The sequence below is a fragment of the Pteropus medius genome, unplaced genomic scaffold (assembly GCF_902729225.1).
Source record: "Pteropus medius unplaced genomic scaffold, Ma_sr-lr_union100, whole genome shotgun sequence".
Lineage (NCBI taxonomy): Eukaryota > Metazoa > Chordata > Mammalia > Chiroptera > Pteropodidae > Pteropus > Pteropus medius.
Window position 1 is genome coordinate 1,201,984 of NW_024342472.1, and position 17,734 is coordinate 1,219,717.

General features: G+C 35.4%; 1 protein-coding gene across 1 annotated transcript in view; it reads right to left on the minus strand.

Moving 5' to 3' along the window:
* Nucleotides 1-17,734, minus strand: part of LOC120604322 (fibrous sheath-interacting protein 2-like) — a 93,258-nt gene that overhangs the window by 11,327 nt on the left and 64,197 nt on the right. Inside the window, exons 9-11 of the mRNA XM_039864986.1 lie at nt 8,261-17,556; nt 5,107-5,601; nt 3,977-4,077 (exon numbers count right to left, since the gene is read on the minus strand). Of these exons, the coding sequence (XP_039720920.1) occupies nt 3,977-4,077; nt 5,107-5,601; nt 8,261-17,556 (9,892 nt within the window). The remainder of the gene's footprint in view (nt 1-3,976; nt 4,078-5,106; nt 5,602-8,260; nt 17,557-17,734) is intronic.

A 17,734-nucleotide genomic window follows, 5' to 3' on the forward strand; every position in this document is an offset into this window, starting at 1 on the left:
TACCCTGCCCAGGCACACCTGGCAAGAGTCACCAAGTAATCAGCAGATAGCTACCACCTGTGCTGGCCTTAGAGGTGCCTCGAGAAGCCATGCTGTGAATCGAGGCAGATGCCACTAGTGCCAGCCTTGAGGCTGCTCAGCAAGAGGTGGCGGACATGCTGAGGCCAGATGCTGCTTGTTTGGGTTTTGTGGACCCTTGAAAGATTTTAGAAAAGTCTTCGGCATGAGTCAAATCATGTCATTTGTTTCTAAACGCCACTGGCACCAGCTTGGGTTGGCCTGCAAGGTGAGTGGGGCAGGGTCTCAGGGAATCACCAAATATATTCTGAATTGGTTCACTTCTTACCACCTCCACTGCTATCCTCCTAGTCCAAGCCACTATAACTTCTTGGCTGGATTATTGTAATAGCCTCCTAAACTGGTCTCCCAGCTTTAACTCTAACCTACCCAGCTCATTCTCCAATCAATAGCCAGAGGGATTTTAAAAAATTCATGTTATGTCACTTCTCTGCTTAAAAATTCTCCAGAGTATTCCTACCGGAAAAGTAACCCACACTCCTATCCATGGCCTACAACAGGCCCTAACATGATCTGGCCCCTAGCTATCTCTCTAACCTCACCTCATACCACTTTCCTTTTCACCAGGCTCCAGGAACTGGCCTTTTTTTTCTTTTCCTCTAACATACCATGCTCATGCCATTCTTGGGTCTTTGCATTTACTGTACCCTGTTCCTGGGACCCCCTGTTTCCAGGTCTTCTTGTGGCTGCTTCCTTCTTGTAATTAAGGTCTGGTGTTTTTGGACTTTTTGGACCAAACTACTCTAGCCAGCTACTCTATCACGTTGGCTCTTCTTTCTTTTTTTTTCAGATTCATTCATGAATTCTACAAATATTTACTGAGTACCTTCCATGTGCCTCTTTTCTAGGCAAGTGGGGATACAACAAACAGACAAAAATCCCTGCCCTCATGGAACTAACATTCTAGGGGAGGGAGATAGCCAAAAACAGATAAAAATGTATAATTTATCAGATGATGTAAGTGCTAGGGAGAAAATAAATCAGGAAGGAAGATAGAGAGTGCTGGGGTGGAAATAAGGTTGCATTTTAAAGAGGATGCACAGGGAAGGCTTGACTTAGAAGGTGATAGTTGAGCAAAGATCTGAAGAAGATGAAGACTGAGCTATGCAGTTATCTAGGAGAAGAAAGTCTTAGGTACCTCAGCAAGTGCAAAGACCCTGAGAAAGGAGAATGCCTGGCATGTTTGAAGGTCAGTGTTGCTGGAGTGAAGTGATTAAGAGGGATCATAAGGAGAGGTAGTCAGAGAAATCATGGGGAGTAAGAATGGTATCCAGATCTCAAAGGGCCTTGTAAGCCATTGTAAAGATTATGGTTTTCACTCTAGGTTAGATGGGAAGTACTTATTTCTATGTAGAACTACTGTGTTTATGTCTCTCCTTACTCTCAAGTTAGAATGAAAGACTTTGTCTCTCTTATTCACAGCTATGTCTCCAGTACAAAGAAAGTGCTCAGTAAATGTTGAGTAAATGAATGAATGGACAAATGAAAAATTACCAAAGGATATAGGAAGTAAGCATAACTCAATGAAGTTGAAGAAAAAAGTGACACTGGATTCAGGTTTAGGAGACTTGGGATCTATATTTTGATTCACTGTATGACCTTGGACAAGTCACTTCCCTACCCTGAACCTCAGTATCTCTATCTCCAAAATGAGGAATTCATACTAGATGGCTTCTTTCTGGCCCTAACAACCTATGATGATTCCATACTGCAGGAAGCACACCTGTCATGTATCATCTTCTGACTATGACCTGTTCATGGAATTCTAGCAAACTTACCACTATTCTATGGTTCATCTTTTATTATTTCCACTCCCAAGTGGATAGTAGAGGCTTCTTGAGTAACTTTGTGAGTGAGTAGGTTGCAGGCTTGAAATAATCAAGGTGAACTCAAATTGTGGTTTGAGTTTCAAGGGCAACCTTACAGTAAACACAACACTCCTGTCTCTAGGTCAGATCTGTTATTGTTAGAAACACACGGATCCTTTGAGGTTTAAAAGAGTAGAGGACTGAAAACTCAACTCATAAATATTTTAGTGAGTTAGTTATAACAGAGACAAAGAATAAAGTGGGGTCTGCCCTAGCTAGATTTTAATGTAAGCAAATAAATTTGGGTTTAATTTTTAATTTTACAAGCTTTTTTATATATATTTTATTTGGGCTAAACTAGTTATATATAGAAAGCAAATATACACTCTTAAGGAGGTAATTACATCCTAGTAGCATGGGCTCTAGTCCATATGTAGATGTGATAAACCCTTATTTCCTGGATATTTCATATAGAAGAAAGGTAATTATAAACTCACAATATCACACCACATACTTTACTCCAGAATTATTAAGGAAATCTTATTAGTGATTCAGAAAAAGCAAAATACTTGGTCCATATTAATTAGTTAATTGATCTAGTACTGCCCCAAAGTAGATCAACCTACTGGAAAACTTAGTGTTAACTTCAGGGTTTTTTTTTTTTTACTTTACTTTTTTAAAACTTTATTTTTAAATTACAGTTCACATACAATATTATATTAATTTCAGGTATACAACATAGTGATTAGACATTTATATACCTTTATAAAGTGATCACCCCAATAAATAAAGTAAATAATACTGTAATAACTAAGTATGGTGTCAGATGGGTACTAGACTTCAGTTTTGACAACAGAAAAATTTATCAATGCAACAAACAAAGTCTCCTTTTAAATACTATCTAATTTAAATTAAGAAAAAAATCAATCTAACCTTCTGTTATTTTGGCACTTGGATCTGAGGGACGATCATCATCATCACTAAAAAAGATAAAAGGCATTTAATTTTCTATGTATTTAATATATGAAGGAATGCTGGTTAAGTAAAATAACAATCTGTCAAAGTCATTATTCATATAGAAGCAAACCTGGAATAATGGTATGCCTGAGTTTTCAAATTAAATGAAAGTAATTGCCACATTGACTTTAATATATGTCCCCTTATCCAATGATACAAATAATTGAGAGTTTCCTGCATTACTAATGATGTATGTTAAAATAATCATGAGGGGAGATAAGGTCAATGGTTGGCCCTAACCCTAACCCTAACCCTAAACTGGCATCAGGTCAAAAAGAAACCTTAATTTCATAGTGCCAGGTGGAATAGAACATAGTTACAACCAGGTAGATTTTTCTTCTTATACCCTATTTCTCCCATAATACAAAGTGCTATCCTTCCCAGTTTATGAATGTTATTATAAACATAAGAACAATCTAAAACACGTTTTGGCTATTCTAGAAAAAGTGTTAATCAGATTTCAACTCTACAGTGTACTTTGTTCCTCCATGTCCCCTACAAATACTGTATAGTCCAGCCTTTTTCTTACAATCTTCCCAACTTGAATGGTCTTATCTAAATCTTATCTATCATTTAAGGCTCAACACAAACTCCACTGCTTTGAGAATTTTTCCCTGAATCTTCCAACTTATATCACCACCTCCATTCTTGGGATTCCTCTGACAGTGCCACACTGTTGAGCACTTAGGTACATAAAGGAACTAAGTAGGAACCCCTTTATGTGGGCCATTAGTGCAGGGACTATTGTTGACCCTGGGCCTGCCTCCCAGGTTCAAGAACCTAACACTTAAAGACTTAATCTAACTATACTAACTAGATTACTATACTAAAAAGCAGGTCCAAGAATGGAGAAAAGGAAGTAGAGACCAGATACATAGGAATGAGAGAGAAGATTGGAAGGGGAGGCCCAGACAGTAACCACAGATGGGAGCTAGGGGAAGGAGGGGAGGTTGAAGGGCTAAACACTGGCTTCCTCAGAGGTTTGCTTAAGGGGCCCATCTTTTACATCAACATAATTTTCATTTCAGATTTCTATTTTCTTTACTAGCTCATATTGCTTTAACTGACTGTACCTAGAAAATGAAGGCAGATCCTCTTCATTGTATGATGATGTACTCATAATTCTATGTATGAAGTTATGTGTTGATTCAGTACTAAATTTCATTTCTTCTCTCTGGAAAAGTCCAAGTCAAGTATTATACAAAGAGAGTTGGCAATAAATCAAATAAAATATACTATAACATTTCCTTAGTTATCTATGTAGCCAGCATTTCTGACCAGGTACCATATTTAGTTATGAAATCTCACATGGCTTCCCAATAAATAGATCCCAATAAATAGATCAGAGTTTGAGTTAAGACTATTGACCCTGGTTAGCTCCTAAACTGGTCAGAGTTGCATCTCTGTTTTCTCTGGTTCATTGCCACTTCTGACCTGGAAATCACTGCAAATGAATAATCCAGGAAATTGTCTCACAAAGAAATCCTAAATCATATATCTTCCAAACACATGATATGGTACGATTTTTTTGGTAGGGCCAACCCAAGATGTCAATGAGGCCCAGAGCATCACTGGAAGGATACTGAATCGGGGGACAGGATCTATGTGTAAAAGTTTATGAGCTAATTGCAGGAGAAATATTCAATACATTTTGACTAATTCACTATGCTTATATAAGTTGGGTAAGTAATTTTTAAGAAAAAAAAAGTTGGTTAAGAACTTGTCCAAAAGTCATATAGCTACTAAAGGGCAAAGACAGAATTCAAACCCAGATAGACTGAATTTGTGTGAATCAGTTTATTCCCCTCCAGCCTATCTTCCGGCCTTGCTCACTGGCATAGAGTTTCTGTACATGAAACTTCCAATAAGTATTTACAGGTCAGAATATAGGAAAAAAAAAAAAGGATGAAATCTATCATTTAAAATAATGAGCATGTATTTCTTCTAACTGGTTTCCATTTTCTGTTCTCCTTGTCCTTCTAACTAACCCAGGAATCTTTCCATGATCTGTTTTTCTTCGGCTGAGTCTCCTGGCTTCATCTGTTAATCATTTCCCTTTGTTGTAAATATCATCTGAATTGGAAGCGACTGCCTGGATCCAGTTTATACCCTTTATCCCTACCCAATCTACATTACTTGGACTAAGTTTGTAAAACTCTAACTTTTCTGTAGAAACCCATTGATAGTCACATTTCTCACTTACACTTAGTTGTGTCTTCTTTTCCCAAAAGGAAGAGTCTGCATCAGTCAAGGATTTTGAAGTAGTCACATTAGCCTTAGGAACAATTCTTCCCATTTGTGTCTCTTTAGATTCTGTCCATTGAGTTGGTGATGTTTCAATATTTGTTGTAATTACACTGTATCTGGGATTATAACATTTTTCTAGTGACAAAATTTTTTTCAGATTGCTCTTACTCTTCTGTGGCTTGGGAAAAGCCACTGTGTTTGCAATGGACTTCACATCTTCTTTTACTTGATCTTCAAATGGGTCTTCTGGAAATTCTTCTTTTACAACCTCTTGTAAAACAACTTCATCTTCATCAGAAGATAAGCTCTCTTCATTTTCTAAAATTTCTTGATCAATGTCATGAGTTACCAACCGAATGATAAGATCTTTTTTGCTTTGGACATCTTTTAAAAGCTCCACTTTGCTGATGTCAGGCTTTATTAAATTCTGAAATGAATTCCTACTCGCAATCTGGAATTGAAGAGACAATAAATATCAAAAACAATTGCCTCACTTATTTTTCCTGTGGTTCTATTGTAGTAATGCAATTTTCATATGGTTTCTAGTTTCAACTTAGTATAATTATCTTTCAAATGACATTTACTTATATATTAGTGACATTTTTAAAAGAAGAAATAAAAATCATAAGTAATATTTGCTCATTTCTATAATTTTTTGCATTCAAGAATAATATCACTCCTGTTCAAAGAAGAGAACCTAACTAAGGTTCTTTCTTTTGCTTCAAATTTAACTTTTTACTTGCCAAGATATGCAAAATGTACAAATACTTTACTTACATTTTATTTTCATCATTTATCTTGAAAGTTTAGTAACAGATTTAGATGTGATAACATGTTTTTCTAAACTTCTTAGGAGGGAACTAGTTATAGAGCAATCTAAATACAGATATTTTCATGAAAAAGAAGGTATTGCTGACCTGGATTTAAAAAAATGATGAATATTAGCCAAAAATTGTGTAGGACTTTGAATGTTCACTGCTTACCCCTCTATGCCCTAACCCTTTGAACATATTTTCTAAAGGGAGCTTCAAAGAGTAAATCTTCATTCCTCCTTACCTCTCTAGTCAAATGTCATTTACATTTTGCAATGTTGAAAATAGATCAAGGAAAAGACAGTTATAATTACATAAATGACTTTCCCCATTCTTGTAGACTTTGATGATGCCAAAGAACCTTTAAATTAATTTGAGTTATCAATCTTAGATCTCTTTGTAATAGTGCAAACTAGATTTTCAGATAAATGCTGCTTTAAAGTAGTATCTTTTATGCAAAACAAAATGGAAGAACTTCTTTAGGAAATGGAAACATTGTGATTTTGATTATCTGTGCCGGTGGAAGGAAACAATGGTTAAAAAATTCAAAAGTCATTCTATATGTCTTTGGAATATGTCAATGTATGAGCATTTAATAGGCACTGGTCTGGTGTGTTGGAAAGTTCTGGTATTTTGAAATACTAGATGAAGCTCTGGTTATGGATTCCTGACTGAGGAATAGCCGGGGAGTTGTCTGGGTTCTCTAAACTAATTTACTGTCCTTTCTGCAACCCCCATCACAATGCTTGGGATGGATGGCACCAGAGATCCTCAAAGCATCTGTCTTAGCTGAGTTATCTCTGTCTGTCTACTTTCCTTAAGACAGCGTTTACTCCCCTTAAGATTTGCAGATATAGTTGTTTTGAATTAGCTCTTCTCTTTCAACTTCATCTGGGCTATAGAGAGATAGTCAAAGTACTGATAAAAGGTAAGAGAGAAGAAAACAGGTAACTAAGAAGAACTGATAGATATTTCTGCAGATGATTAAGAGGTAATGACTTGGGGGTAATGTTCTACAACTTACATACATAGGTCTTACCCCAATGAATTACTTATATATAAATGAAGACTGCTAAGTAAACACTTATGTAATTTTGAGAACCCAGAGAGAAAAGGATATTTTAGAACTGGAAAGGACCTACATCTGGTCCAAGAAACTAAGGACCAAGGAAATTCCATCACTGTATATGACAGTCTTAGTATTTGAGACAACAAAAAGTACCCCTCAATGTATTCACCAACTCAGAGATTTAGTTCAATGGGTTAGAAAATAATAATAAGGAAAACATGTTTCTAGGCTTATACTCTAGGTAGGTTGGTTCTATAGAACTTTTCTTGGTTTGTAAGCCACAGGCTACATCCCTAGTATGAGTTCATACCATCAGTGCAAGAGGCTTATTTATACCAAGAGAATTTGGTATTAAATGAGAACATGGGGCTGGATCAGTGTCACTCCATCTCCTGGCAAGACCATCCTATGCCTTCATGTCCTTAGATCAGCAATCAGAACTACTTTTTCAATAATTGCATTGTACCAATGACAGTTTTTTGGTGTTTTGAGTCCCCATTTAAGTACATTTAGAGTCCAAATATAAGACGACTGCACAGAAACTAGTTTATAAAAATAGCAGCATGGAGACAACCAAGTTTAGGACAAGGGTAGAAGAGGAAAGAAACTGGGTATGTCCTGAGAATGTAAAAGTATGGGTAACTGAGAAAGTGTTGTGTAATGAAAGTGAAATAAAAAACGAATGAACTCTAAAGAGCTTGCAGTCTGTTATCTGTCGATGAAGGTTGCTAAATAAAAACTGCTACTGTAGAACCTTAAGTTTGAGGATTTCAGTCTCTAATAGAGCCTGGTTTAGCTGAGATTCTAACTGACTCTTTTGGACTCATATAATACTATGATAATGTATGTATCCATGAAAAAGAACTGTGGAGACTGTAAAAATTGTATTTCTTCTGAGTTGCTAAATGAGAACTACAATTCCAATCAGTCTTGTTTGCTGTTAAGGGTATTTCCATTCTATAAGAAATGACAGTTCAGACTGACTGGCTAATGGAAACTAGTCTGCCACCTTTACACTGAGCCACACTGCCACTGATTGAGTAAGTCCTAGGAAAACAGAGAATTGTGTTAGAAGAATCAGAGTGTCCAATTCTACTGGGCTGGGCAAGAGAAAATTGACCATGTTTTACAAATGCATTCCTGCAGACCTACATGAGGAAGGAAATCATATAAGGACAAACAAGTCTCAACAACTATTCATCTTTTTTTCATCAGTCTTTTGCACTTACCTCTAATGGCTTTATGTTCAGTCGTCCAGCCTTGTCCAATGAGATGCGTCTTTCTTTCTTTTTCTTTCCTGAATCAGGTGAGTCTATTGAGTAACTCTTTCCACTTATTGACAATCTTCTCAATTCTTCGATGCTATGTCCAGTTCTAGCTAAACACTCTGTCTGCATTTTCTCAAGAGATTGCGTTTTTATAGAAATGACTCCTAAGTGTTCTGAAACAATGTCTGGATCAATGATGATTGGTTGTTTCCCACAGTGAGGAATTATTTTAATTGAAAGTTTCTCTTCACTTAAATCTTGATCTAATTCTTTTTGCTCTGGCTCAGGCTCAATTTTAACAGCATGCTCTTGTGCCTTTTCAACAATTCGACCAACATCCAGATCGCCAAAGAGATCAGCATGTGAATCTTTTGGGCTAATTTTTTCTGATGGACAATTTGAAACTTTATCAATAATTAAAGAAGCCACCTCTTTAGGAAGTATGTTTTTTGTACTTTGCATGTCATAGTAAAGTTCTTCATGAGTTCCAGATTGTTTTAATACATGATTATAAACAGAGTCTACCATCTGAGAAATAATTTCTATACTTTCTAGATTTAAAATTTTTTCTTCAGGATTAGCAGCTATAACAGTGTTAGGATTAGCAGCTATAACAGTGTTAGGATTAGCAGCTATAACAGTGTTATTTCTGGAAATTTCAGCTGTCATGGATTTTGTCAATTGAGATGCAATTTTATTTAACTCAGGTTTTGATAAGTTTTTAGCATCTTCACTTGAGGTACTTGACAACGTAACCAGTTTTGCCAAAAACAAGGCCAGTATTTCCTCTAAAAACTTGGCATCTAACATAACTTCTTTTTCAGATGAAGGCTTTTTCTTCAATTTAAGATCATCCATAATCTTAACTACTTTTTCCATAATTTCGACAGCTTCCAGAACTAACTCTGAACTTGATGCTCCTTCCTCTATTTGAGGATGAAATTCTGAATTGGAGATTTCTTTCACCATTAAAAATCCTATTATATCAGAGAGAACATTGCTCTTACTCATTAAGTCTTTGTACATTGAAATATGGGAGCCAGAGTGCTTTAAAACACTGTTATAAACAGAAGTAACTACTTTTTCAATAGTTGCACTGTCTGCTAATGATATTGTGGATGATTCTTTGGCCTTTGGTACTACTGTAATCTGACTTTTACAGATATATTCTTGGAAAGAACTTAAGATTTTTGAGGTTAATTTTTGCATTTCGGTATTTAGAGAACTATTTTGTTCCTTATCCGTTTTTGGAAACATAGATAAAAGCTTTGACAAAAAATTTACAGCAATTTCTTCTATTATGTTATAGGGCAGTTTGAAAGCCCATGATGGTTGAGGCTGGGGAACTTCATTGGCTTGGATAACATCTTTCAGGATATTTTCAACAATACTGTCAACTTCTGTACACTGATGCGGTGTTAGCTCTCCAGAAAAATAGTTCTGTAACTGATTGCCAGCCACTTCCTGCACAACTAAATTAGCTATGGTTTCAGAAAGGATTTTGCAACCACTGCTGACACAATTTTGTATGCACTCTTGAGATCCAAATTGTGGCAAAAGATTATTATAAATAGTCTGAACTACCAATTGAATAATTTCATTATCATTAGGATGTAAGGATTCTACATACTGTATAATCATATCTTCATTTTTGGAGATCTCTGTCACAATTGTACTTATTAACTTCGTTTGAAGGAAATCCAGTTCTGAGTATAAATTATCCTCAGATGTTTCTGCTTTAGAATTGGCTACTCTTGAGAAAATTTTTGATAGAAGAGAAGAAATTATACTTTCTAAAAATTCATAAGGCAACATTATGATATATGGTGAAGATGTTTGACATTGTTTGCAGGCTGTTTGGGCCACCTTATGGACCTTTTTCATAACCTCCTTAGATTCTAGAGGCAAACATACTGAAGCTGGAACCTCATCACCAAAAGGCAAGTTTAGCTGATGCTGAAAAATCTCTTCTATTACTGCATTAGCTAGCCTTCTTGCTAAATTTTCACCATTACTATTTATATCCTTACAAATGGAGTCCTGAGATCTATATTCCTGCAAAATATTACATATAGAGGAATGAACAATCTTATTGACCAACATTTTGTCGATTGATGGTATTTTAGTCACAAAAGGTACCTCATTTAAAAAAGGTGTTTTAATTGCAGGTGCCATTTTATGTATGGGGGTTATTTTATTCATGACTACTTTTTTCTTGAGAGGTGCTTTATCCACAGATAGTTCTTTTTGCCTGAGTACTTTATGAACTGATGAAACTTTATCTGCAGATGAGAGGAACTGACTTCCCTGATCTGAGTTTAATACTTTAATTTGAGCATCTGAAAACTCCTTTATCAGAGAATCAATCAGTTTCATAGCTGTGTCATAGAGCTCAGCTTCATTTACATTATTGGTTACATTTTGACAGGCATCATCTGTGCCTGGTGAGGAAGAAAAAATCAATTTTTTGACTATTTCAGAGATAACATCTTCTAAAAAGTTAGCAGGAAAAATCCCGGAGCTATTTTCTGATGGGTTCTGAGGATTGTCTGGTTTACTAGGCTTACTTTTAATCTCTTTACTTTTTTCATTCTCTTCCTCTTCTGTAGGAATATTTTGTTTAGCTGAATTCATAGAAACAGGCTGGGCAAAATCCTTGCCATGTGCTTGAGTTACATATGCTGTTTTATCACCTGGAGGATTTGGGGATTTTGAATCATCTACTGGTCCTCGGAAAGAAGATATTTCTAAAATGTTCCTGTAAATGCTTTCAGTGACATTTTGGACATGTTTAGGATGTAAGATATGTTTGTCATCTATAACTTGGTAAGCTAGAGAATCTCTCTTCTCTTGAATCTCTCTATTTCTCACCTTGGATTTCAGAAATAGTAATTCAAAAGGTCTGTCCTCTTTTTCTAATGAATTTTCTCTTTTCTTGTCACTCTTCTTTTTATCATCTGTTTTCAAATCTGATTCCAGGATAACCTTCTTATTTTTTGTATTATCAGTAGCTGGTGAAAGACATTGGTATACCTCATCGCCTCGCCCTTTCTCATCTTTTCTAGCCAAACTGTTGTTCTTCTTGATTTCATTCTTTGTAAGTGCTGTACTCAAATCTTGCCCCTGAGTATCTTTACTTTCTACAGTGGTTGTTGGAGAAGTAACTTTTGATGTCTTCTCATTATCTTTTCCAATTGAACTTTCTTTTCCCTTTTTACTCCCTTTTTTTTTATTTCCCACATCTCTAACTAGCCCTGATGCTAGAGTAGTTACTTTGCTTTTCATGGTGTTAGTTATTACAGTGGTACATATTGGCTTGTAGATGCCGCCTGTTTTCATTGATGTACACTCCTTTTTGAAATTCTCTTTTCCATTAATTATTCCTCTACCTATTTCCAAAGTGTCCATTTTGTCTTTCATGCCTGAGGTTACAGGAGTAAGTGTAGATAATTGTTCTAGTGAAAAAACTGGGTTCTTCATCAAGCTTCTGTTTATCTTTGTAAAGGTTTTGTAGGGTAGGTGTTGAACTCTTTGGATGATGTTATCCACATCTAGAAATGTAAAGAAGGTGGAAGACCAGTCTGCTGAAAAAAGTGGTTGAATACTGAAAGCGGAAATTGCTTTCTTGGCTAAAGCAGCAATCATTTCTATAACAATGCCACTTCTATCATCTTTCTGAACAGTGTTAGATCCATACATTGCTATGAGCTCATCATACACAGAATCAGATATTGTATTGACTGTCTCTTTATCTATTGGTGGAAATGAAAACATTTCTTCAACATTTGCTAGAACTTTAATTTCTTTTTTTCTAAATTCCCCTACCAGGGCACTTGCAAATTTTGTAGCCATGCCCACAAGGTCTCTTTCCGATATCTCTTTGTCCTTAGGATCTTCAGCAATACTTGGGAGAATATAAAATTTGTGAACAAGATCAATTATGATATCTTCCAAAAATGTAGCAGAATACACAGAAGCTTGTGGCAAGGATTGTATTTTTTCTTTACTAGGATTCAAGAGTTCAATTCCATAGTTGTTTTGAGGTAAGTCACTGGGAGATGACTCTTCGTCATGTAAAAATGGCTGCAGATGGTGGTCCACAATTTCCTTCATAATGAAACCAGCTATTCTACCAAGGAATGAGCCTCCCTTTTTGCATGGATCTTTTTGTGCTTCATTTTCAAATTTAAGTTTTTTCATAATATTGTTACATATGGAGTCTACGAGGTTCTCAATTGCCCCTAATTGCATACTTCCCACATGTTCCTCTGTTGTAGCAAGTCTAATCTCATGTTCAGAAATTTCTGTTATAATCTCATTAGTCAGTTTTGAAGCTGCATTCACAAACTCATAGTCTGGTGGCACTTCTTTCTTGTTTAGTTCATTTTTAGTTTCAGGTGAAGGAAATATATATCCTAGAAGCTTGTAAAGCATATCTTCTAAAAGGGAACGAGGCAATAGAGTAATGCATGATGGCAAGACATGGCTATCATTGTTGATGGTGTTGAGCACATTTCTGATGATGTTTTCATCTTGGAGAGAGGAATAGGAAGAAGTTGCTAATTCTCCCAAAAGTAATGACTCCACCTGATAATCATATATTTCTTCTAACAGCAAATAATATATTTTTTTCCCAAAAGCGACAGCATCACTTTGAATAGCTCTATAAATATGAATCAGAGATTTATACTCATCTAATATATTTTCATAAATTAGGTTGACCATTTTTTTAATCATTTCTTTATATCTTTCTGAAAATAACAGATTTTCATCTAAGTGGTCAGCAACTAAAATTTGTGATGTGGTGAACTCCAGCACAATTGATTTTACTAATATTGTAACAATGTCAGTAATGCTGGCTTTTGCTTTATGTGAGTTTTCGCCAGCCACGACATTATGTGAGAATATATAAAGGATTTTGCATAAAAGCTCAGAAATTACTTCCTCCCAAAAGACAGCTGAATTTACAATGAAAGATAGTTCTCTTTTTTTAGGATCTATTGCTTTCTGTTGATAAGTATTTGAAGGAAGAGTTTTACCTCCAGATAAAAATGACTCAAAATGATGGTTAAATATTTCTTTTATTATATAACTTGCTATTTTTGTAACAGGTATATTACTTATGCTTTTTTTATCTTTTATAAGAGACTGGTATAGATTTGAATGAAAAATATCAGTATAAATGGCATTGATGATAGCCTGAATATCTTTTTCTGAAATCACATTTTGGTTTTCATTTCCATGTTTAATAATGCATATTGCATGTTTAGAAATTATCGACATGATTTCATTAGTCTGTCTCACAACTGTGTCACTAAAGTCTGACTGCAAAAGGTCCGACTCTTGTACACTGTAGTTCAATGAACTTATCTGGCATAAAACTCGAGTGACTATTTTTTCCAAATGTGTATATGACAATATGGTGGTATATGTCCGTCTTTGGACTCTTGATTTACAAATAGCATAATGAACTCTCTTTATCAAAACATCAGCATTGAGTTTTGAATGTGATCTAAAAGGTAGCTTTGCTATGAAATCTGGATGAATTTGGAAGTTGAAAACTTCAGCCAGGATAATTTTAGTTACTCTCGCAGCCAATGTCTTTGTGTCACTGAGAAATTCTTGATCAGGTTCCTGTTCATATTCTTGTAACACTTTGTTATATGCCATGTCAGCAATTTTGATCACTATATCCCTATCTACTGGTGGCAAACTCAATTGCTCCTTAGCATTTTCTAGGATGCTAACTTGAGCTTTTGAGAATTCTTCTGTTATTGAATATATGAGGTTTTCAGCTGTTTCCAATAGTTCTTTTTCCAAATCTCTTACTGATTTTCTTTGCACAGTACTTAACACTTGGTGGAATATTTTACTTAAAACCCAAGAGATCACATCTTCCAAAAAGGGTGAGGAGTAAACACTGGCGAAATAATGTTGCCTTTTTGCATCATCAAAGTATGTATATGATGGAGGAAGTAATGACCTTCCATACATAAATGGGTGAAGATGTTGTTGACAGATATTTTTAGTGATAAAACCTGCTATTCTATCAATAAGAACATTGTTACTGCTTGTGATATTGTGCTCAACTGCTTCTTGAGACCCTGAGTTTTGCAAGATATTTCTGAATACAGAATCAACGAGATGTTGAACATCATCCTCTGAATAAACAAATTTGATTTCTTCTTCATCTTTTGAAAATTGAATTTCATGTTGGGAAATTCTCATTCTAACATCACTGATTAGCTTTGAAGACATTTCATAGCAATTAATTTCTGATCTATCTTTTGGAGTTTTGCTATTTGGAATCATGTTAGATGCAGAAGGAAAGATTCCAGGTAATAATATTCTGATTATGTCTTCTAAAACCGTGTATGGTGGCAAGGTGTTATATGGAGACAAATGCTGGCTTGACTTGGTAGATTCACTGATGCCACTGAAGATGTTCTGAATGATGTTCTCTGCTTTAGCAGTAGCATAAGAAGCTGACAAACCCCCAGAAAACAGTGGATGAGAAAGATAATCAGAAATAGCTGCTACAATTAAATTGGTAATATGTTCTGCAAAAATATCACTGTCTTTGAGTTCTTGATTATCAAACTGAGGGTTCAGCCCATGCTGTTTCAAAACATTTTCGTAAACTGAATTGACGAGTTCATCCACAGTGTCTATAGTGGGGAAAGACTGCTCTTGGTCATCACGAAGAATGCAGATTTTAGCTTTGTTAAAATGATTATTTATTGAGTTTACTATATTTTGTGTCATCTTATCCAGTTCGCAGTCAGTGTTACATTTTGGATTAAAGACCTTTAATAATAGTCTGGCAACAATTTCTTCTACAAATGCATTAGGAAAAAAGTCCATACCTAGTGATGGCTTCTGGGGTCTGTGTGACTCTGTGACTTCACTGAGAACCTCTTTAATCATATTTGATATTTCATCCAATGAAGTTGCTGAATGAGGTAAGCCCTCTCTACACAAAAAAGGTTGAAGATGATTTTCAATAATCTCTTGAATAATGAGACTGGCCATTCGGTCAACCATAATCGGGCTTTGGCTTACTATACCTTCCTGTATTGACACAAGAGAGTCAGACATCTGCAAAATATTATTATAAATACACTCCACCATATTTTGAAGGCTTTCTTCTGTATCTAGATATTGATAATCATATTTAGTGAGCCAGATCTTATGCTTTGAAATGGCTAATAAAACCTTATTTATTATACAGGAGGATATCTCCTTAAAATCCGAAGTCATTAAGTATTTCTTCCCCAAGGATGAAGCTCTGCTGGGTGGAAGAATGAGCTGAGATAATAGCCTTCTGATGACATCTTCTAAAAATGAATGTGATAACATGGTAGTATAGCCTGTTGAATGTTGACCATGATAATTAAGTTCTTTCAGGTTCGTTTGAAGTTTCTGCAGTATATTTTCAGCTTTAAGAGGGTAATATGAATTAGGCATGAGCTTTCCTACAAAGCACAATGGGAGTTGGTAATCTACACTCTCTTTCAATATGCCGCTAGTTATCTGTTCTGCTATTGAGGTGGTAGCATGTACCAGATGATCGCCACAGGTAACTTGCAATACATATTCCCAGGAAACATCATTATAAATGGAGTCAACAATCTTGCTAACAGTTTCTTTATGGATTGGTGGAAAACATATTCTTTCTTCAACATCCCGTAAAACAGTGACTCGAACATTATTAAACTCATTCACCACGGATTTGACATTTAATATATTCATCTCATTGAGCTGGGCTTCAGTGATGTTTACGTTTTCCCTCTGTAATGAGATGGAAAGATTAAGAAAAATGCCTGCAATTATTTCCTCTAGAAATGTGGCAGAGTAAACTCTTGTGCTCATGCCTCCTAGATGCTGCATATTAAGAATGACTGTGGCATTCACTTCCTTTTTACATGTCCAAGGCTGATTGTCATAACTCATGGATCTTACAGAGCCTTTACTCTGTCTCGATTCTTTTAATTCTGGCCTTCTTGTTTTTGGAGAACTAGGAAAACTCTCTCTTGTCCTATATGTTAAATGCTTGTTTGTAAAAGGTGGACTTCTGAGAGGCCTCTGTATACCACTCGACAGTTTTTCCATTAAAGATTTTACCAAGATATGGGAAATAATACTAAGCATAGATTCATAATCTATTCCTGACTGATTTTCCAAAAGGCCTGACATGTCATATTCTTCAAATGATGAGCCATAGTCCATTGTTCCCCTGCAATAATCCTCTACATTTTGAAGTATATTGAATAGTTGATGTTCTGCTGGTATTTCATCAGAAAGAGGACCATTCATAAGGAAACTATTGGTTGTACATTCTTCCAAAAGTATTCTAATAAGTTTTTCACATACAACATTCGGAAGAAAAACTGATTTTGGGGAGAGCATTTGGCAATTTTTAGATATTCTATGATTTTGCTGGTTACCTGAAGATAGGAATATTTTTCTTGCCTTTTTACCAGAATCCATATCCCAATTTGGGCATTCATCTGGCAAAAACAAATTGAAAACAATATTGAAAATTTTATTGACTACTTCTTTGGATTCATGAGTTTTTAGGCTATCAACCAGAGTGCCTAACTTACATGCCAGAGAATTTAGTTTATTTTTCTGTAGTAGTTGATTAATTTGGTGAGTAGGAGCTGATTTCCAACCTCTGGAGCCTGTCTGTCTTTTCATAGTTTTGGTTTTGTTGCAGATGGGCAGACTATGGCTTTTAAGCATAGAAAGTGATTTCTTTATTCCTTTGCTGTCAGGCTGATGACTTAATCCTATTTCTTTGGACAGAACATGGGACACTGCTATTAAGAGATCCTTAAAGAGATTGTTGAAGTCAGCCACAGCTACTCTTGGGCAGTAAATATATTTTGTCTTCACAGAAACCATTTGTGTAATGTCTGCCTTTAAAATATCACTATTAAAAAGGATTCGAATAATTCTTTCAGAAATGCTTAAAGCAAGTTCTCTGATAGAAACTGAGTGGCTCTCAAACCCTTGAGAATGAACTAAAATAACCTTTCTAAAAGTTTCATCTTGGTTTTCCGCTGATTTCTGTTTTGTTCCACCATCTTCAGTGCAATCAGAAATGCTTGAAATTATATACAAAATAACCAATTCAGTGAGATGTTCACAAAATTGATTAAGTGAAGAATCACTGTTTATGCTTCTTGGCTGTTTTGATTCATATTTTTTCTTTAACAGTGGGGAAGCAATAGATACTTTTTCATCAAGAGGACCTTAAAACAGAACACATTGCTATTTTTAGCATGCATTAAGGGAAAATGTTGACTATTCAAAATACTGGCAATATTTTCTATATGAATTTCACCTTGGTGTACCTCACTCAAGAAATAGAAAACTCTAGTCAAGAAAGGAACTGAGTTTTTTTGAATCTCTATTTCTCATCTGTGGAAT